Source organism: Balearica regulorum, chromosome 23 (genome assembly GCF_011004875.1).
Source record: "Balearica regulorum gibbericeps isolate bBalReg1 chromosome 23, bBalReg1.pri, whole genome shotgun sequence".
Classification (NCBI taxonomy): domain Eukaryota; kingdom Metazoa; phylum Chordata; class Aves; order Gruiformes; family Gruidae; genus Balearica; species Balearica regulorum.
In genome coordinates this window covers 2,392,108-2,413,393 of record NC_046206.1, presented here as the reverse complement: position 1 = coordinate 2,413,393, position 21,286 = coordinate 2,392,108, and the positions used below count along the sequence as shown (strand labels likewise).

The 21,286-nt window shown below is 59.6% G+C and overlaps 2 protein-coding genes across 4 annotated transcripts; one reads left to right on the top strand and one right to left on the bottom strand.

Annotated features, from left to right (window-relative positions):
* Positions 1-2,730: 2,730 nt before the first annotated feature.
* TMPRSS4 (transmembrane serine protease 4) lies at positions 2,731-11,926 on the top strand. Of its 2 annotated transcripts, none has more exons than XM_075774381.1 (13): positions 2,731-2,914; positions 6,763-6,793; positions 6,874-6,987; positions 7,225-7,251; positions 7,444-7,573; positions 8,787-8,888; positions 9,014-9,054; positions 9,639-9,801; positions 10,084-10,250; positions 10,518-10,613; positions 10,790-10,929; positions 11,104-11,253; positions 11,512-11,926. In XM_075774381.1, the coding sequence occupies exons 1-13, from the start codon at positions 2,906-2,908 to the stop codon at positions 11,521-11,523; spliced, it is 1,182 nt and encodes a 393-aa protein (XP_075630496.1). In that variant the 5' UTR covers positions 2,731-2,905; the 3' UTR covers positions 11,524-11,926. The 2 variants fall into 2 exon arrangements, with proteins under 2 accessions (XP_075630496.1, XP_075630495.1); XM_075774380.1 differs by having other exon boundaries at positions 2,732-2,914; positions 7,184-7,336.
* Positions 11,927-12,335: 409 nt separating this feature from the next.
* Positions 12,336-20,916, bottom strand: SCN4B (sodium voltage-gated channel beta subunit 4). Of its 2 annotated transcripts, none has more exons than XM_075774536.1 (5): positions 20,744-20,916; positions 16,668-16,831; positions 15,718-15,943; positions 15,342-15,471; positions 12,336-15,208 (listed from the first exon to the last, which is right to left on the bottom strand). In XM_075774536.1, the coding sequence occupies exons 1-5, from the start codon at positions 20,805-20,807 to the stop codon at positions 15,115-15,117; spliced, it is 678 nt and encodes a 225-aa protein (XP_075630651.1). In that variant the 5' UTR covers positions 20,808-20,916; the 3' UTR covers positions 12,336-15,114. The 2 variants fall into 2 exon arrangements, with proteins under 2 accessions (XP_075630651.1, XP_075630652.1); XM_075774537.1 differs by lacking the exon at positions 20,744-20,916 and adding an exon at positions 20,097-20,291.
* Positions 20,917-21,286: the final 370 nt, after the last annotated feature.

Genomic DNA, 21,286 nt, shown 5'->3' with positions numbered 1-21,286 from the left:
CCAACACAAGCGGCCAGGGCAGGAGCCAAGCCCCAAGCAGTCCTCCCCAGGAGCAAGCACCTCTGCAATGAGACCCAAGGGTGATGCCTGGGACACGTGGGGACGCTGGCCAGGGAAGAGCAGGACGCAGAGCCAGTGGGATGCAGAGGGGATGATGTGCACTGCAGACCCTGAGGCTCCAGCAGCACCTGGCTCGGACAGAGAAGCCAGGACTGCTCCTCGCAGGGCAGCAGAGAAGGAAGGGACAGGGTGCACGTCCACGTGGCTCAGGGAGGCTGGTGGCTGCGCAAAGCCCCAGGCCAGCCCTGCCTGGCCTCTGCCTGACTCCAGACAGAGCCGAGGTGCCCGGAAGCCTGCATGACACCAGGGCTATGCGCACAAGAGGCCAGGGAAGGGCAACGGACTGGAAATGCAGCCACACTCCAGGAAGCAAAGCCCTGAAGGCACGTGGAGCTGTGACATAACATCTGCAAACTTCAGCTGCTTCCTCAAAGCCTTCACTTAACCTCAAAGGAGGAAGAGCCGCTCCCCGCCACGCTACCTCCCATCCCACAGATGCTCCTGGGCTGCTCTCCCTTCCATGGCAGTAGGGGCAGGCTGTGAGGCATGTGGGGCTGGCACTGGGATGCTCCTGGAAAGGCTGCCCAGGGCTCGAGGGGGTCTCTGTGGCAAGGCACAGGGCTGCAGCTGCTCATGTGGTGCTGGATGCATTGGATGCATCGCTCCACAGCCTCTGCCTGATCCCTGCTGGCCCAGCAGGGCCCATCTCTCAAGTTGCTTTTGCTTTTCAATCACACTTTGTTCCCTGACAAGGGACAGGAATGCCCAGACTGGACAGGAGAGCTCACTCTGCCATGCTGCATCTCACACTGCATCAGGTGCCCACACAGCCAGTTCCCTGTGCTGCCCCAGCCAGGACCGACCACGGCATACCAGGGACACAAGCTCTCTGGCCAGCTCCCCACTGTGTGCGTGCAGCCCCGTAAATCAGTTTGCAAGCTGAAAGCTCCCACAGTAGCGCTGGGCACCCTCCTGTGCAAAGGGTGTGGCTGGACCCGCTGGCTGCCACCATCCCATGGTCTCCGGGCATCACATTGTCCATGCAGGCAGGAGCTGAGACTGCTGCCTGCCGAGGGGGCTGGATCCTCACCAGTGAGCGTGGGGAGGGTGTCCCTTACCTGCAGGGCCACATGCAGGTGCCAAGATCCCTGGTCAGGCTGCTGGGTTATGCTGCCTGTTCCCAAGAGCAGGCAGGGGCAAGCTGGCACAGCGATGGCACGGCTCCCCGGCTGAGGAGCTGCAGGTCTGGGACGCACCACAGTCTCCCCGCTGACACGGTGCATGCACCTGGCAACAGCAGCTCTCCTTGACCATTGGAAAAGCTTGGTTACAAAAGTAGGGGAGGGTAATTAGCTGATCAGCAAATCCTGCACACCCACCACTTCCAGCGTGAGTCTGCACAAGGCCAGGCTTTCCAGCTAGGGGCCAGCAGGGCCGACCCCAGCCCATTCCCTGCACTGGCCTTCGCCCAGCTGGAACAAGCAGCTCCTCCATGCCCAAGCCTGAATGCCCATCCTGCCCAGCAGCAGGCTATAGCAAGCTGCTCTTCATCCCAGAGTGATTATTCCTGGACACATAGACCAGCTTTGCATCAGAGACACACGCAGCTCTACGACCAGGCTCAGCACCTGGCTACAGGCATAGCACTTTCCCAAAACAGGGCTCAGGGGCTGTAAAAGCCCCTCTCCCCACCAACCCCTGCCAGTCCCACCTTGTGCAACCTCAACGAGCTCATCCAACCCAGGGCAGCTGCTCAGCAAAGGGACAGGGGTTTGCATGGCCATCCCTGAGCTCACACCGCAGTCCCCTACTTGCACACCCAGCCTCAGCACCAGGCCCAGTGCATCCACGTGGTTAGCGGGCTGCTGTAAATCTCTGCAAACAGCCCAGGAGCATCTCAGTGGTGTAGGAATCAGCAGTCAGCATTGCCACAGCACTGCTGTACCACAGCAGGGACAAAAGCTGGGGAGAAAGAGGAAGGTTTGTCCTGGAGAGCAGGTAAAGGAGTCTGGAGAGGCCGTGCTCAAATCTCTGCCCTGCCCAGCTTGCCAGGCCACCCACTCTTACAATTGTTGGACCAGGGGGGAAGCACCCTGCTCCTACTGGGGAGTAACAACTCCATACACCCTGCCCAGGACACCAGCTAGTCCCACACAGCCAGACACCCGCCCATGCTCCCCCAGCCTGCACGGCAGCCTGAGAGGTAACCAGCCATGGGCACCTGCTCACTTTCCTTTTAACTTCACTCCGCCACTGCCAGGAGCATTAGCCAGCTACGACCTGGGGCTGCGCAGGGACACACAGACCGAGTGACCCGAGAGGAGCACGTAATGGCCCCGTAACCTCACGCGTAAATTCTCCTTTCCTCTTCCACCTACTAAAACCTCTGCTTAAAAACAACCCAGTGCAACACGGAAGACACGGACAAAGAGCGGGATAGCTGTGGTTCCTCTTATCATCAGGAGAGGAGCAGCAAAAATCCAGTTCTGTCAGTCAGTTCACTCCTGATAAGCTATTTTGTGACAGCAGCTCTGCAGGTGAGTCACCCTCCAGTGGCAGATGCTCAGGAGATTATTGCAGGCGATGGTCCTGCTGATAGACTGGTGTTATATTACAATACAAATCATAATTCCTGTTTCACAACTCCTGTTGCGGGTTTTAAGGAGCGCTTGGGCGGTCCTGCCCCAGTGTTAGTACAGCACGGGCAGAGCAGCGCAGGCACAGGGGTGGCGGGAGCATCACCAGCCCGGGCTCCCTGGGTATCGGGGCACCCACAGCCTCCCCGCGTCCCAGACCGGAGGATACTTGCCAGGTTTCTGCAGGTAGAAGACCACGTCAGAGCTTGATGAACATGGTGAGTTAACGACAGCTTCGCCCACCGCTCTGCTCCCTCCCTGCACGTCAGCCCCCAGCCCCTTGCCCCAGGAGCAGGCAGCCGTGCTGGGCTCCCGCACTGCCCTGCGTCTGGCTGCACTCGCAGCCCAGGTCTGCCAGGAGCCATTTACTGGCCACGAGGCAGCCCAGGCTCAAAAGAGCTGCTGCTCCCTGGCCTGAGCCCCCCACAATATCCAGGCAGGGAATGATTTTACCCCTCTCTCTCTCTCAACAGCCCTCCGTGGCTGTTGGATACAGCGCTTGGCTATCCCCACGAGCTCTCGCTCCCACATTTTTCTGTGGCTTGCCTTGGCCCTCTCCCAGACTGCGAAGCAGACAAGTAAGGCAGTGCGTCTCAAGTCTACTCTCCAAGGGGAATGTGCCCTTCTGGAGAGTCTTATCCTTGCCGCCCCCCCCTGCCAAAGGCACTGGTTCTTGGCAATGCCTGGCCAAGATCCCAGTGCCACTGCCCCCCCAGCACAGCTCCAGCTATGGGATTGCCAGTCCCTCTGCTCAGCACAAGGGACACGCTCGGCTTCCTGCACTGCCTGTTGCAAGCAAAGCCATGGCCACCAAACCCCAGCCTGGCATGCAGTCCCTCCCTAGGAGGAAAAGGCTTCCTTAACAGAGGGCAGCCACGTACGGTTCAGCTTGCTGGGCACCATAAAACCTTCCACCAGCAACACACCGGGACATCGTTCCCTCCAGGGTGGGAAACTTGCCCCCCTGCACAGAGGCACCAGCTACACGCACCCATGGGTTAGATCTCCCGCAGCCAAGGAGTTAGCCCCAGATCCGAGCGCCCCGCACCCTTTGAAGCTGGGTTTCACACAGGAACATCCCGGCTTCCCTCATTCACGAGCAGCTGGCACAGCTACTCAGTGCACCGCAGCACCTTTCAGTCACACGCTGCGGAAGGCAAATGGCGAGAGTCCGACTGCACCCCCGGCTGCCCGAGCCTGCTCAGACGTCACGGGTGCAGAAGTTCATCGGGAGTTCATGGCTCATGGGCTGGCATTTGCACAGCTGGAGTGCAGAGTGGCCATAGTGGCATTAACATGCTTCCAGAGAATGAGGCAAGGGAGCTCAATTAGTTACAGCAGCCTTGAATTCTCCAGGAAATCATGTGCTTCCACTCCACGCAGGAGCTGGCACAGCTCTTGCCTGGCTTTGAACTTAACCAGTGCAGCTCTGGCTTGCAGTGTGGTTTTGAAAGTAAGCGGGCAGTCATGGAGAGGCAGCCCCTGGGATAGCTCCAAGCTGCAAATCTGTTTGAAACAGAGGAGGTTCATGGACTGAAGAAAATGCAAAGAAAAAAAATTGACAATGGGCAATACCTTCTTTAGCTGGGAAGGTGGCCAGCACCACAGCATCATCCCTCCCACCTGCGACTGCACCACAGGGCTGTGGAAATGGAGCCCGGTACCAGACAACGGTGCTGGGCACAAGCATGGGCAGCTTGTGGGCTGGCAGGTCCAGCGTGCTGCTGCGGCACCCCGAGCCTGGAGGAGCCGTCGCGGCCAGGGCTCTGGGACCGTTCCTGCAGGAAACCGTTAGGATCCCATTATCCAGGTCATGCCCAGCCCAGGCCCACGGTGACACAAGAGGTCAGCATGAGGAAGGACCGGCCCCACGTGCCCTCAGCTGGCTGCACTGGAGGACATAGGTGGCGTTTGGGAGCAAGCTGGGCCAGCATTACAAAACTCCCAGGGCTCCTGCAGGCACCAGGCACCACAGATAAGCGGCTCGGGAAGGGCAGCCGAGCTGGGGGGTCCCTTCCGACCCTGTCCTCCAGCTCCCAGCAAGTTCCCAACTCCCTGCCACCAGGAGCCAGGCTCTGTGACCGTGGGAGCTGATCTGGAGCCGGGATCCTCTAGTAGTGCTGCAGTGTCCTCACAAGAGCCAAAAAGACCCGAGGGGCTCCGCAGAGCCCATCCAGGGGCCAGGCGCTCGCCATGACTTGCCCACGCTTGGCATCGGTGCCAGACAAGCCCAGCTGTTCAGAGAAAGGCCCCCAGCATTTCCTCAAAAGAGACAGACGGCTGCATGCTGGGGCACAGCCACATGCCTATAGCTCTGCCAGCACCGGGCAGGACCTGGTCCTCCCCTGCACAGGTCACTTCTTGTTCCCAGGCTGGGGAGCAGCCGAAACTGGCAGCCCAAGCCATGCAGCAGGGCTGTGATGGGGAGGCAACATTTCCCGGCTGGGCAAGGGGCAGTGACGGCTGAGCTAGCAGCACATTAAATCCAAGCTATCTTTGTGTGTTAACCCACAAATAATCGCTTGGCACTTGCCTGTAAAATCCTGCTGGTAGAGTCTTTGTGTGTGGCTAAACATGCCCAAACACAGCGGCTGTGAGAGGGAAGGCTCCACCGCTCCCTCCAACCCACCTCGGGCTGGAGCACAGCCCTGTACAGCCTTACCGCATCCCTGGTCTCACTGCACCACTGTTCTTCAAAGTGCCAACCTCTGAGCCCTGAGATTGCACAGAGGCCTCTGCTCTCATTTGAAGCAACGAATGCAATCATCTCCAGCCCTCTGCTGCCCAGAGCAAAGCACGCTGCTCCTGAAGCTCAGCAGCCAAAGGAGCAAAGGCTTCTAAATTCCAAACTCTCCTGAATTGTGCTCCTGATCTGTGGGTTTATTGCAGAGGTTTTAGTCTTCCTTACCTCTGTTCATGCTGGGTACAGGCCCTACAAAAAAAGCTTGTCTTACCTGTCGTGGTAGAGTCCAGAAGCAACAGCAAAGGAAAAGAGCTCACTCCGGGCTGGAAGGGCATTCAGGGGACAAGAAGTGCGCCACGTTTCACAGCCTCAGCAGGCCAGGAGCATGCTTTCAAACCGCAAGCTGTCAGGAAGCGGCTCAACAGCATGGCACAAGCATAGCTGCAAAACAGGGCAACAGAAACGAACAGTGGCCACCTAACACCTCCCCCCCAGGAGCTCTGATCTTTACCCAGCACCAACCTGCCTACCAAGGATGGGGGCAGCTCCTTCAGCAACGGCTGGCTGGTGCAGCTCACGGGACCTTTCCTACTGCAGTTGGGCAGCTCTCATCCAAGAAACTGTTACAGGAAAATAATTTTGAAGAGATCAAGCGGGATAATGCCTTATTCATCACTTGCTCCAGGACTGACTGCTACTGGGGCTGTGTTTACTGTGTGTCCTAGCAGCAGCACAGCACTCTCTCTCCCCGCCCTGAGAGTGCTTGTTCCCATGGGCCAGGCTGGTTTCTGCAGCAGCTCCAGCACTCTGTGAGGGAGGACTCTGGCCATGCCACTTGGTTTCTGATCCCGTGCTGGGCCATCCGAAGAGTATAACCCCCGTCGTGACGTCTGGGTGGCACAGCCCTGCAGGCGCGTGTATTTTGACTCGGGGTTTCTTGGCACATCAGAAAGTGACTCTTTCATAATACAATTTTTTAAGCCTCTAGTGCATTAAAGGCAGTAACTCTATAACATTAATAGGCAGGTACTGGGATTGCACAGGTCATGTCCACAGGAACACCACAGTCGGTGACCCCAGGTGACAGCACAGCTGAGTGTTTTCACACCAGGACACATAGGTTGGGGCACTTTCCCTGCCAATCTTCCTGGTGGGCCTTGAGCAAGCTGAAGAGCAGCCTCTGTGCTGGCCCAGGCTTAGCCGATCCTTCACTTCCCCTGGACTGCCCTCCCTGGGGTGGCTGGTCACGTTAGCCATGCGCTTGGTGTGGGAATCGCCACGGGGCTAGCTAGCCATGCTGCTATAGACCCTTCCCTCCCACCTGCCAACTGCTTTTTTGCTGAAGTTTCAGTTCAATAACTGGTTTTCCCCTCTGGTTTGCAGGATTCAGCATCCGAGCAGCTCAACGGCAGAGGTAATGCCCACGGGAGATAGGAGCGTGCGTGCTGCCAGGCTGGGCCTGGCAACACAGGGCCACGCTCCTCTGTGTTGCAGGTCCCAGCACAAGAGGTAAAACCTCCACGGGGCTGGAGTCCTTCAAGCGGATCGGCATCCCCGTCCTGGCAGCAGTGCTCAGCATCGCCTGCCTGGTTACGGTCGGGTTCCTGGGTACAGCTCCTGCACTGCTCTCCTCTCCCCCCTCCTCCTGCTGCTGTTGGGCACAGCCACAGCTGGGCAAGCACAGCTCTGGACCCAGAGCTCAGCAGGGACCGGCCCTGGCACCTTCTTGCTGAGGCCCCAAAGGCAAGCCCTGAGCCTGCCCAAGCAACACGAGCTCAGCACTGAGCTTCCCCTTTCCCTCTAGTCAAGGTTTACCTGGACTACCACTACTTCTTCTGCAAACAGCCCCTGAAGCTGGTGCCGCTGCAGCAGGTGTGTGATGGGCAGGTAGACTGTCTGGAGGGCGAGGACGAGGCCAACTGTCCCCAGTGGGTCCCTGAGGGGCCACCAGCTGGTGGTGAGTCCAGGACACCCTCTTAGAGCTCCGGAGGGGCTGGGCTGCTGCAGCAAGCCTCCGCCTGCTAAAGCTGCCCATGACAAAGCTGCCTTTATGTCTGTCTCCAGCCCGTGTTTCCAAAGACAGATCCATCCTGCAGGTGCTTAACAGAAACACCGGAGCCTGGTCCTGCATCTGCCACGACCACTTCAACCTAGTGCTGGCAAAAGCAGCCTGCGAGCAAATGGGCTACAGGAGGTACATGGCTGCTTTCTCCACGCCTCTTTCACCTGCTTTATCTATCTCTCTCCCATAAAAGCCCTTTTCGAGTGGGAGTCTGTTTACTTACAAAGCACTCGGAGCTCTGCACTAATGGTTTCAGTCCATCCCTACCACGCAGAGCACTCCCTAGGAGCTGGCTGGGCTCTGTGCTAGAAGCCCTGGCAGCTTCCCATGTAAGCACAGTACTGTGCCCAGCATCCCCCGCTCTGTCCCCAGCCCACGGGCACCCTGCCCTGCTCCTACCCCTCGCCTGACCCCCACCTACTTGCAGCCACCCACGCAGCAGGGCTGCCCTGCCGCTCCCAACAGCACGCACGCGCCCACCTCACCAGAGCAGCTGCTCCTGGGGCACACGTAGAGCTCGGCCAGGTTTTCACTACCAGCAGTACTCCCCTAGGGAGAGGTCTTGGGCACGCACTCCCCTTTTAAAGCCCCAGGAGAGCAGCAGTTGGCCTGGGGTGCGGTGCTGGGCTGGGGTGTGGGTGCTGCACAGCTGTGAGCAGGCCTGAGCCCTTGCACCGGTGATGAAACTCCATGTCACCCACCTGTGTCCACCTTACGTGCTGCCCTGAGCTAGCAACTTTGTCGTGCTGCCTTCAACTAAAGCTGCTTCAAGCCCAGATTTGGGGAAATAGCTTGCTAGCCCTGCATGTCTGGTATCAGCCCTGGATTAAGGGAGAGTTTGACTTAAATTAGGGGTGTACTAGGGAGAAAATGGGTTCTGGTTCTGGTGTTTGAGCCCCTCTAGGAGCCTACACTGAGCCCACGATGGTATTTTCCTGTTCCAAAAAGTCAGGAATTGAGGCTTTGAGCACAGGCCTCAAATGTCACAAGAAGTAACAGCAGGGACACCCCTGAGATCCCCTGGGAGCTGCCTGCCCCACGCCTCCCTGAATGCTAAGTAGGGACTAGTCTCCCTTCCATACGCTCCTGTCCCGGGTCCTGGGCTCAGCAGGCAGTGCCCCCATCCTGCCCCTGGCCCTTCAGGGCTGTGGCACTTCCCTCTTTTGGCATCCCTGTGTCCCTGTCCCAGGGAACCCCCTTTTTCTATGGGATCTTTCTCTTGCTCACTTGGAGCAGGGGCCGCACCAGTGCCTGTCCTCTCCCAGCATCTGTGCCCTGCTGGCAGCGTGCCTGGGGCCGCGCACCCCAGGGTGTGCTTCCTGACCTGTATCCCCGTGTTTTTCAGCACCCCTGTTTTCCACGCGGTGGAGGTGGGCACAGGGCAGCCCCTGCCTCCTCGCGAGGTTGTGCTGAGCAATGGCAGCCTCCAGATGCCCGAGCCGGGCAGGTGAGTGGTGGGGCTGCGCAGAGGTGGCCACCATGCCCCTTGCCCTGCGTGGGAGCCTGCCGTGCCGGGCTGCAGAGCTGGAGCCTCTCCTCCATGGAATCCAGCCCTTTTCCTCCCTCTTCCAGGAAATGCCTCTCTGGATCCGTTGTTTCACTCTTTTGTACCAGTAAGTATCATGAGGCTGTTTGCACCTTGCGGGCACACAGGGCCCCACGCCACTCCAGGTTCTCGGTCCTGGCATGGCCCCACGTGCTGCACTGCGGCCGCAAGAGCTCACCTCTGGCCCGAGCCCTGGCCCTCCCCGGTTCCCACGCTGTTTGCACGAGAAAAGTTAGATTTAATTACTGCTAACCTTCCTGTTAAGCCAGTATAAACCTCCCAGAAATGAAACACCTGAGAGAGTCTTAACCAGCTGCCTGGACGGGTTTACTTTTGCTGAGGAATTACCCTGATTAAACTAATCTGCCTGGTGGGCTGGAGAAGGCAAGGAATGGGTGAACCCATTTCAGCAAGCCCTGGGACCGATGTGCAAACAGAGAACAAAAGGGCGTGTGCGAAGTGGCCCCCAAAGGGGTGACAGGCAGTGTCAAGGCGGGGATGAGGCACCTGGGCCACGCTGCCCTCCCTGGAAGGCACGGGACCCTCTGTCCCCGCTCACCCCCAAGGATGGAGAAGGGCAGAGCGGGTGCTCTTTCTCTCTCTGCCGCCACAGTTAACGTGTTGCTTTGTCGCTGCTCCGTCGCCTGGCAGAAGACTGCGGGGAGAGCATAAGGACTCCACGCGTGCTGGGCGGGAGTCCGGCCGCCATCGAGGCTTGGCCGTGGCAGGTCAGCTTGCAGTACAGGAAGGAGCACATCTGCGGGGGCAGCATCATCGACCCCAGCTGGGTCCTGACAGCAGCACACTGCTTCAAGTGAGTCAACGACCTCCCCGCTGCCGCGCGCCGGTCAGCCAGCACCGACGTGCCAGGGCTGGGTCGGCTCCTTGAGGCCAGGCCAAGTCCCTCTGGGTTTAAGCCACGTGTTGCTTAAACGTCCCCTAATTAACACGTCTGCACAGGGCTTTGTGCCCCTTGGTCCAATGCAGCTGACTGATGCTGAGCACCGCAGTGCATACGCAGGGCTTTGCTGCCTGTCCCCGCAGCAGCGTCAGGGAGGGGAAAGAGGGGAGCAAAACCGGACATGTTTGTGCACAGGAACAACCCCATCATTCAGAGCTGGCGCGTGAAGGCTGGCTCTGACCTCCTCTCAGGCACTGCCACCCTTGCTGTGGAGAAGGTTTTCCTGGCTGAGGCGATGCCTGCATCTCCCAAGGACAATGACATTGCCCTGGTGAAGCTGCGGTCTCCCCTACATGTCTCAGGTGAGACGTGGCACACACCTCCTCGGAGCAAGAGTCCCGAGTGTCTTCTGATGGCACAGGGAAGCGGGCTAAGAGACCGATGCCCTGCATGGCAATGCTCAGTGGGCACCGAGCAGTGGTGCAGAGGCCATGTGTGAGCAGTGCCTTACCAAAAACGCAGCAGGGAGCTGGGTGCCTGGCTGGTGCATGGCCCCAGCCAGTCCAGGAAGGGGCATGTTCCCCACGAGCCTCCCCAAACATCTCCTGTGCCTCACCTCTCCCTTCCAGACAGCAGCAAGCCCATCTGCCTGCCTTATTTCGACGACGAGCTGGTGCCAGGCACATCCCTGTGGGTGATAGGCTGGGGCTACACGCAGGAGCACGGTGAGTGGGGCAGTGCAGGGGCGAGCGCTGTGCCTGTCTGCAACAGGGGGCGGCTGCCCCCAGGGACAAGGGCAGAGTCCCCCCCAGCATCGCTCGCAGGAGGAGACGGGACTGGCAGGCTCCCTGCTCACCGGGGGCTGCTGGGGGGCACCTCTGAGCAGCCACGTTTCGTGCAGGCAAACTGTCGGAGACCCTGCAGCAGGCGGAGGTGAAACTCATAGACAAGGAGAGCTGCAACCTGGCCGCGTACCACGGGGATGTCACCGAGAAGATGCTGTGTGCTGGCCTGCTGCAAGGCGGGGTGGACACCTGCCAGGTGGGGGGCAGCTGGTCCAGAAACAGGGGGAGGGTGGGTCCGCACCTATCCATGCCCCTTTTAGGGAAGAGCTGTCCTGGAAATGGCTGCAAGCTGCAGCTGTGAGCACCGGCACAGACCGTGCCAGGGGCCAGGGGCTCCGCAGCCCCAGCCCAGACGGTTTGTCCTCTGCAGGGGGACAGCGGTGGGCCCCTGCTGTACTCAGGTGGGCACTGGCAGGTGGTGGGCATCGTCAGCTGGGGCCAGGGCTGCGGGACCCCCAGCACGCCTGGAGTCTACACCAGCGTCCGTGCCTACCTCAACTGGATCTACGCCGTCCGGAGGGTCAGTGCCGTACTGCCAATACCGCCGCAACAACGCGCGCGGCTGCTCTATCACACAGGTTTCGGGGGGCGGTGGGGAAGGGTCAGGGCCCCCTCGGCGGATCTGCACAGAGGGGAACCGCACCGGCAGAGCACAGCATCGCTGCGAGGATGGGGCTGTGGGACTGCAGCATGGGAGCTGAGCCGGCTCCTTCAGCATGTGACTCTCTGCCTCCTGGTTTCAGCTGCCCTTTGAAAGCTTGCAATTTCTTTTTTCCAGTCGGAGCTCTGAGACCTGCCGGGACAGTACCCTCCCCTCTCCACAAGCCTCCCTCCCCGTCCCTACGCACTTGGCTGTCTCTTCTCCGGCAGCAGCTGGGAAATGGATCTCAAGCCACGGAAGGTGAGCGGTGCCTCTCAAACCCTCACTGGCAGGTGGTGATTTAGCGTGCCAGAGCCCAGCCAAGGAGGCAAAGGGCAGCTCGGAGCGACGACCACTGATACTGTGAAGGAATCTGACCGGCTCAAGCTCCCTTCCGGAGAGAGATTAATTTATTGCCCTGTGCCACTCCTGCTGTGGCAGGAAGGCTCCTGTGGGGCGAAGCTGCTGTTTGCTCACTACTGTTATACAGAGAGCAAAGATGTTTGTGCTGCGGAGTATCCCCATTAAAAGAAAGTATTTGTTTTTTCACGCAGCCTCTGAAGGCTTTGTCCCTCTTGCTTACAGGGGTATTTTTTGCAATATCCTGTGCTGTGCCAGAGCTGTTGGCTCCTGTGAACACATCGTTCCTGTGCACAAGGCAGAAAGCGTTGCGTGGATGTTGCCTGCTCCAGGCACCCACAGCCCCTGGACTTGAGTGGGCAATGCACGCCCATGGGTGCTGGGAAGCAGCACCCTGGCCTCGCCCCAGGGTCTCCAGCAGGATGCAGGCAGCGTGGCGGCACTCATCCACCCGGGACAAGCAGCTACAGAGACCACGCTCTGCACACAAGGGAAACGCTGCTGCTCTTTGCCTGGGCGCAGGGCTTGCAATGCAGCAGTCCTGCCCAGGGGGTTCATGGCAAGCCTAAATAGATGCCCACAGCAACCCACACTACAGCGAGTTTCTCTAGTAAACATAAACTTTATTTCATTCAAGGCAAAGCTAACTAAACCTCTACAGTGCAAAAATGTGCTGTAAGTCATCACACAGCATGTTGTACACATCCTGTGTTTATTTGCAGGTATGTCCTACGTGTATTTATATATGCTTATACACATATGCGTCTGTTGCAGCCCGCGCCTCCAGCAGGGCCTTCTCCCCCGCGTGCCCTGGAAAGCCTCTGCAGCCCCCCCAAAGCCCTTGTGACAGCAGGGACCCCGCAGGAGCTGGCACAAGCTCCCAAGCCAGCCTATTCCCCCGGAGCCCCCAGCGCTGCGTACAGCACCCGCACACATATGCATATAGTTACATTTCAAAAACTGGTTATGGTGACTTTTTCCATCAAGCCAGAGGAGTAATCCATGCATAGTACAGCATTGCATATCCTGTGGTAAGTGGAACTGTGTCCAGATACCGTCTAAAAAAGGCCAACAGGTTAGGACAGCTAAAAATAGTTCTTTTAAAAAAAAAAAAAAAATCCCTTCCTCCCCTCGCTGTCCTCTCCCATGGGAGGTCACCTCCAAGGATGGACTGGGGGGTCTCTTGGGGCAACTGGGAGGTCTCACACCTTCCTGCCCAGACTCTCATGTGTGACAATGGTACATTAACAATACTTTGCATTTACAGAGTGCCTTTCGCCCCAGGATCTTGGGGCGCTTTGCAAAGCGATGCAGGGAGCCTCACACCTCCTGTGAGGTAGGTCGGATTTACCGTCCCCATTCTACAGATGGGGGAACAGAAGCACAGAGAAGTCAAGTGATTTGCCTGAGGGTCCCATGGATCCTCAGAGAGGGGACCGGAATCCCGGGGTCCTGACTCCCACTTGCTGGTCTAACCAGCAGCCAAGGAAACCCGCCTGGAGCCAGATGCCTGTACGTGTCTCCTGTCCCAAACGCAGGCCCCACTCCGGTGGGTGCCCCTGAGCCCAGCCTGGGCATGGCCAGCTGCCCGTGCACCCGGGCAAAGGCTGCAAGGTGCTCTCTGTACCACCACCCACACAAGCGGGCAGGTGGGGTCCGACCTCTCCGACACCAGGCTCCACAGAAGGTAGCTCCTAACCCTTCCTCGTCTGCCTTGCCCACCAAATCCTCGCCTACCTTCCACTCCGGCACCTCTGTCCAGGTGCAAGCCCCCACAGCCGCGGAAGCTGGGGCTCAGCTTTGATTCCCAGTTTCGAGTGGGGACGGGGGAGCTGCCAGTCCTGCAGCTTCACTGACAGATACCCACAAATAAAGGAGAAACAGGGAACAAATCACATTGTAAAGGACATTGTCAACTTCAGTTGTAGGATCAGCTCGTTCCCTTCATGTCTCACGACCTGCTGCAGCCCTTGGGAAGGGGGCTGGGTTGCCCGAGTCCCCATTGTGGGTACCCTCTGCAAAGACCCTTTCTGTGGCACCCCTCATCTGAGGATCTCCAAGCACTTCACAAATGTTAGCCGAGGAAGCCTCACAATAACCCCTGTGAGGTAGAGCAGTATTATTATCCCCATTTTACAGATGGGGAAACTGAGGCATGGAGAGGCAGAGCAACTTGCCCAGGGTCACCCAGCGGGCTGGTGGCAGGCCCGAGAAGGGGCTGGCACAGCCCTAGCCCGGCTCCCCTTGGCAGGGCTCGACCGTGCTCCCTCCCTGCATCGTGGATGGAGTGCCACAGTTCTCCTCGGGTGAAAGGGAAACACAGTCAGCCATTTTCCCACTGGAGTCTAATATAAAAAAGATCCACGTAACGAGTTAAGCCTTGACGAGTCAGCATCGAAAGCATCACTGCTCTGCGTGCTGAGCTTTAAAAAGAGGGGAGGAGGAGTAAGAGGAGCAGCAGCACAAACCCAGGGAGTGCCCCGCGAAAAGGCTGTCTGGGGGAGAAGCCCCCCACTGCTCCCAGGGGACGGCCCTGTGCGGGGGCAAAGTGCGTGCGAAACATGGAGCTCCACCCCGCCTTGCTCCCGCTGCTGGCCAGCGGTGACCCCAGGACATGGCCATCCCTGGCTGCTGGTCCCCCGAGCCCTGCCACAGGAGGAACCGAAGCACCTCGAGGCCTGCGGGAGCATGGCACCCAGCCCCTGCTGGGAAGAGACGACGGCCCTGACAGCAATGGCCCTTTCGCTGATTTGGTTTTCAAGTGTGCTTAACAGCAGAGCTGAAGCCAAGCCCTGTCGCAACAGCCCTGCTTCCTCCCTTCCTCCTGTGCCGGACCCACGAGAAATGCAGCAAAGGCAGGAGCCTCTATCTCTACAGCGCGTTTTGTGCATCCTTGCTCTGCTCCAGAAACCTTCCGCGTGAGGCAGGCAGCTCCTGCCCGCCCAGCTCAGCACCAACAGAGTCGACAAGACGCCCCAAGCTCCTCGCAGCCTCTACCCCAGGCATGCCGGGACCCCTGACCACCCACCACCCCGCACCCTCAGGAGCGCAGCGTGTGCAGCACGGCCCCTGCCCAGCTGCAGACCAGGTACTGCCCAGCACCTGGCCCCTTCCCTGCCCACCCAGCACCCTCTTGCCTTCACTCAGAGCAGAGCAGACAGCTCCCTCTGTCCCAGCGACATCCCAGTCCAAGTCCACAAGAAGCTCCCAGTCCCCACGGCAGCCGAAGTCTTTTCCAAGAAGCAGTGCAGGTTGCAGGCACGTGTGTAATAGAAACATGTCTCAAGCATTGGCAGTTTGGAAAGAAAACAAAAGGGAAAGGCTTGTCCCCCGGCCACCCTCCCCGCTGCTGGGCGGGTCGGGGCTCAGGGCGCCGCTGCTTCATGCCTTTGGTGGTGCTTTTTGTTCCGCCTTGGAGCCGGCCAAGCCATTCTCAGTGTTGTCGTTCCCTGATGAGCTCACGAGACATTCCTTCCTGGGGGAGAGCACACAGCCAGCTGACAGCTCCCGGCCCCCCCCCAGCCCCTCTCGCCACGACCCCGGCCCCGTGCAGCCCTGCCCTGTGGCAGCACATGCCAAAGGGTGCCAGGACCAGCACCCACACTCACTTCCCATCCTGGGTCTTCTTGATGATGAACAGGACAACCCTCTTGACGAGCATGAAGAGGATGAGGAGGCCAATGAGCCCCCCCACAACGCCCACGATGATGAGCGTCACGGTGTTGTCTGCCTCCACCACTGCAGGAGAGAAGGTGCTGAGGGGCCTCAGGAGGGGAGCAGGGACCCCCCCCGCAAAGCAGCGACCCCCTCCACACAGCACAGAGGGGCATGAGGCCTTGCCCTTCACCGATGCCAACTACCTCCAAGAGGCCAGGGCACCCCGTGTGCCATCACAACCATCAGCCAAGGTGGAGTCAGCACAGGTTTGCATCCCTACTGCCCCGGTGCCATTCGCGGGGCACAGGACCTGCGGACGGCACTTACTCTTCTGGACCACCGTGAGGAAGATGGTGGCGTTGTGCTCTGCATCCTTCTCCCTGGGGTTCTTGACATGGCAGGTGTATTTCCCAGCGTCGCTGAACTCCACGTTCTTCAGGACGATGGAGATATTGTTGTCCTTCCCGGTCGTCGAGCCGACAAACTCAACCCGTGGGTTGCGTCCCACGAGGAAGGGCTCTGAGGCTTTGTTCTTTATCTTGCCGTGGTAAATCTGCAGAGCCAGGGATGCAGGACACAGGGTCAGCTGGGCTCTCGACAACCCCAGGTGAGGGAAAGGCTCGAGTTGTCCTGCCAGTGCCCTGCCCCATCTCTGCACGCACAGATACGCATGGCCAAGCATCTGAGCACACCCCACTAAAGCAGAAATGGCTGCGGAGAGGGACCTGACGCACAGCCCGCCGGGGAAGCAACCTATCAATATTACTTGCCCTGCAGCAATGTTACAGACCACGCAAACAATGGGAGAACCCCTGGGCAGAGAGAGTCCCTTTGCTCTAGGGCAATCCAGGGCCAGCCAGCCTGTGAGGACAGACCTGCTCTAAACCAGCCCTCCTGCTACAGAGTTGAAGAGCAGAATATTCCCAGCAGGAAGCAAATCTATACCTTCAGTATTTCAGAGCAAGCGCAGGAGGAGGAAATTAACTCTATTTTGCCCAAAGTGCAGCCTTACGCCCAAACAGCCGATTTATGAAAAGAAATGAGCCTGTGGGCAGCAGAAAATCCAGAGCAGCTTTATGCCAAAAGCACAAATGTGCCAGGGTATTTGAGTCACCCTGTTTGCACAGCCACTTCCCCCCCAGAGCTGGAGACACTCGGAGGGACTGGCATCCTGCAAGAGGAGAAAGGGAGCTCCTTGAGAACTGCAGTGCTGGTCTGCACTGGAAAAGTACAAAAGGACTGCCAGGAAAAGAGGCGAAGCCCAGAGAGCCACCCACCATCTCTGTCGAGTTGAAATGCCATGTGAAGACCAGGTTGTGAAAGCCTATGCAGGTGGTGAAGGTGCAGGGCAGCAGGACGTTGGAGTTGTTCAGAGCCATCACAGTGTTGGTCTTCCCCACCGACACCTCCAAGGCGAAGGCAATGGCAAAGACATGCAAACCTGGCAGAGAGTGGGGAGGACAGAGTGAGGACATGGACGCAGCCCATCTTGCTGCAGACCCGTCCTTCCCGGGGCCATGATGCAGCCCAGCCTGCCACCGGGCTCTGCTGCAGACGTGCACCGTCAAGGCAGCTGGGGCAGGGAGAAGAACGGCGCATGGGAAGGACCACTTCTCTCCCCTGCAGCCCAGCCTCTGGCTGGAGCATCAGCCACAGTGGGCATCCCGTCCCAGGGAGCACATGGGGGGGGAAGTGGGACTCAGCCATCGCCCCCCCGCCCCCGGTCCCGCTCCCGGCTCTGCCAGGTGCCCACAGCATCCTTCTCCTCCCCACAGCCTCAGCCCAGGGGTCATGAGCCCAGCTCTCCTCCCCTCCCAGAGCCCAGGGATGGGTTTGTTACCCCTCGTCCCCTTTGGCATGGCAGGCTGCCATGGCAGGAGCAAACGGGCCTGTCCCCGGCCCCAGGACAGCTCGGCAGAGATGGCGGACTGGCTCCTGGAGGAAGGGCAGGGGCTGGCTGGCATGCACAGAGACAGCACGGATTCAAAGGGAACCATAATAGCACCACAAATAAAGTATGCAAATGAAAGCCCTGATTTGCATGTTATCCGCAAGACTTTCAGCTAAACCTTAAAGGAGGGGGGAAAAAAGCCCAAAGCAAAAGCAGAGCTGTCTGTTCTTCAAGCAGGGAGTTCGAGCACTAATTAGCATTGCTGTCCTGGACGCCGGCCACTCTGCCCGTCCCCCACCCCAGCCACGGGCTCTCTCAGCCAGCCCGTGCAGCAGGCTCCTTGCAGCGCCTGTGCGGACATCGGGAGCGGCATCCCCTCACGCCTGCCTTGCAGAGAGCTTGGCTTCCCGCTGTAGCTGACAGATGACCTTCAAACTGCAGAACAGTTCTCCCGCTCCTCTCCTCCCCGTCAGCAGGGAGAAATGCATTGAGGAGCAGGTACGAGCCCAGCTGCAAGAGCAGAGGGCATGCCCGAAAGCTCCCAGGGTCCCATGCAGGGGACTGGCACTGCACTCCTGCACACTGGGCTGAGCCACCAATGTCCACATGAACCTTTCCAGAGGACACAGGGATGCTCTGCCCCGGGCCAGGGGAGCAGCTCCACTCCCCATCCCCATCACACGGGACAGCCACCAAAGGAACCCAGACATCCTTACAGAGCTTTCCCTGGGCACTCCGACAACCAAAACAAGGGGATACAGCTGTTCCCACAGCTACAAGCTGGCCCCCAACTCCACTGACACCTTAACTTGGATACACTGCCCTCAGCTTCAGATTCGCGTCTCTCTGCAGCCGCTTCAGATGCGGATTTATTCTTCCACACATGCCCATGCTAACAACTCCCCAGGCACATCGCAGACCAAGCCAAGCCCGAGAGCCCTGCATCCTGGGCTTCGGGCCCTGCTGCAGTACTGCATTGCAAGCACTGCAGGGAACGAGTTATTTAACTTTACCAAGAAGCACTTTTCATTTTGCTTGAGGCTTTAGCTAACGTCAGGGAGTGGTTCCCACCAGATGGAGGTCTCCTGCAATTGTCAGGCTCAAAGACCAGCCTCGGGGATGCTACAGAGGGGACTTTGCAGCCAGGATTGTCCCCGGGGAATCATGCTGCTACCTGGAGTAAGACTTAGCAGAGGGCTGCCTGGCTCTGCAGGTATGCCTGAGCAGGCACTGTACTGCAAGGGGACAGTTACTTACAGGAAAGACGATTCCTTGCAGCTTGTAAAACTTTTAATCCTGTCTACCACTGTTACGATGTCATGAACGTAACCCGAATTGAATGTGTGGGGTAAACAGAGGCTGATCTTGTTCCTGTCATGCTGTGGTCTCAGGAAGACAGAAGTGATATGTTACCACTAAATAAAGCACAGAGGAAAAGACACTGGGAGATTACTGACTGAACCTGCCACACCAGCTGCCACCGTTACTTTTCTGCATGCCCAAAGCGGCTGCACTTTGCACCACCAGAGACCCAACCGTCAGTGTGCAGGACAAGCCCCTCCTGGGGGCTCCAGGCTACCTCCCATACCTGCAGGCACAAGCTTTCCCCAACAGACAGGGAAGGGGGACCAGGGAGCAGCCACTCTTGCTGCTGCCAGACCCTCGGCTGTCTGCTCTTTGCTCTCGCAGAGGGTGAGCCCCTGGGGCAAACCCCCCTTACGAGGGGTCCCAGAGCCACTGAGCTATGTGCCGTAGGGCTGGGCGTGCAGCCTGGGACTTACCCCCCACGGACTGCCAGCAGCCTCCTGCCAGGAACCCACTCTGGGAACTAGTGCCCTAATGGAAAAGCCACAGGATGCCTCCACCATCTGTGAGAAAGCTGCTCCATAAAAACTTTCATTGCCCATAAAAATCAATGGGACTTCCTGGCACAGACAGCACGCCATGCCTGGCAGGCTGGCCAGGCTCCTCTCCACCGAGGTGAGAAGGGTGGAGCATCCAGGCCAGTCTGAGCCCAGGCATGATGTGCTCTGGGACAGGACACCCAGGCTCGCATGGAAAAAGCTGTGCTGTGGCTCCCTGGTGCAGCCAGGAGCCCACTGCCACTCCCTGGAGAGCACGGCATCCCCAAAACACACAAACAGAGACCTGCCCAGAAACTCTCCCCTTCCCACCTCCCCCTCCAGGCTTCCAGCCCACCTGAGCAACCTGTGGGACAAGGTTTCCACCACCAAGCCCTGGACCCCAGACCCTCAAGTGCCCCGGTCTCCAACGTCTCCAAGTCTCTCCTACCACCCCACTGCCAGCCCCATGCCAAAAGCAGCTTGCAGTGCATCTATCTGAGGAGGCACGTCCAACCAGGGACCAGCACCCAAATCCTGCAGGGAGTCAGGTACTTACATGTCTTTTTGTGTCTGCAGCTCACTTAAAACAAACTTAAGAACTATGCCCTCTAAAATGCCTCTCAAGGGAGTTTCCCAACAGCAAGTGCTGCAAAGACAGCCCTTGGTTTCAGGCTCTGGATGCCCATTGACACAAGGATGACCTACACGAGCAGAAGTGGAGCCAGTGCATGAGGACTGATGCAGGTCACTTGGAACCAGCCCCAGGGGCCGCAGCGGGGAGGGGACGGCTGCAAACTCGTTCCTCCACCCTGGAGCTGGGGGACATCAGGCATCCCCAGACACAGGTCTGGGCATCATGCTCCAAGCAGCAGCCCTGCAGTATGGGTTTGTCCCCGCGCTGGGGAGAAGCGCATGCAAATGGTTGTTTTACAAAATGAACTGTAAAAAAAAAAAAAAAAAAAAAAAAAGACCTGTCGGCAGGCGTGCCGGTGGCTGCGTTGAAGCAGTGCATTGCGTCCCTACGGCTATTTTCTCAGTTCGTGTTAGCAGGCAGGTAGCAGCGGTCCCTGCTCACAGAGCAGCAGAGCGGAGCAGGGCAAAGCAGGATGCAGCCGCAGTGCTCACAGAAGAAAGCTCTGGCGATGTTAGCGACTGATGCAGGCAGGGCAGGGGGCTGGACCCAGGACTTCAGAGTCCGCTCTTGAACTCGGCTGCGAAGTCACCTTGGACAAGTCACTTATCCTCAGTGCTTCGGACTCTCCGTCTGCAGAGCAGAGATGAGATAATTGCATTAGCGCCTGTGGACGGGAAATTCCTCTGAGCGGCAGCGTCCGATTCCTTGCGGTGCAGGCGGGCCAGATGCAAAGCAGCTGAGCGCGAAGGGAGGGCGGCTTAGCGAGGGTCACCCCGCCTCGGGAAGACGAGGGGGCGGCTGGAAGCCGGGGGAAGCCCGCGGAGCCACCCCCCACCGGGCCGCCGGAGGTGCCCGCGGGTCCCCAGGGCGCACCCCGGGGGCAGCCGGCGGGGGTGGGGGGGCAGCAGGACGCCGGCGGTACCCGGGGAGGAGCGGGGCCCCGCAGCCCCCCGGCTGCCCGGTGCCCCCCCCCGCGCCCCTTACCCAGGAGCGCTGCCAGCAGGCGCGGCGCGGCGCGGCGGCGGGCGGCGGGCGAGCCCCGGGCCATGGCTGCGGCGCGGAGCGGGGCGGGGCGCGGCGGTCCGTGCTGGCCCGCAGCGGCCCGGCTCTGGTCGCCCCCGCGGAGGCCGAGCGGCGCCGGGCGGGGGCCGCGCCGGGCGGGGCCGCGCTGCGCCCTCCTCCGCGCTCCTCCGCGGCCCCCCTCCCCCCGCCCCGCGCCCCTCCGCACCGCGCATCCTCCCGCCGCCCCGCCCGCCCGCGGGGGTGTTCGGTCACAGCTGCCCCGCCGTGTCCCCTGCGCACCCCGGCTCGTCCTCCCCGCACTCGGGCTGTTGCCCTCGCACACCCCCGGGCCGGCCCAGCTCCGCGCCCCGGCGGTGGCACCTTTTTCTGCCCTCGCGCGGGGTTTGGCCCCAGCGTCGTGGCGTGGCGGGGCGGCAGCCGGGGCCGCAGGGTGGGCTCGGGGGAAAGCTCCCTGTGGGGACGGTGCTGCCCCCGGGCCAGCTTTGGAACGGGCCAAAGCACCGT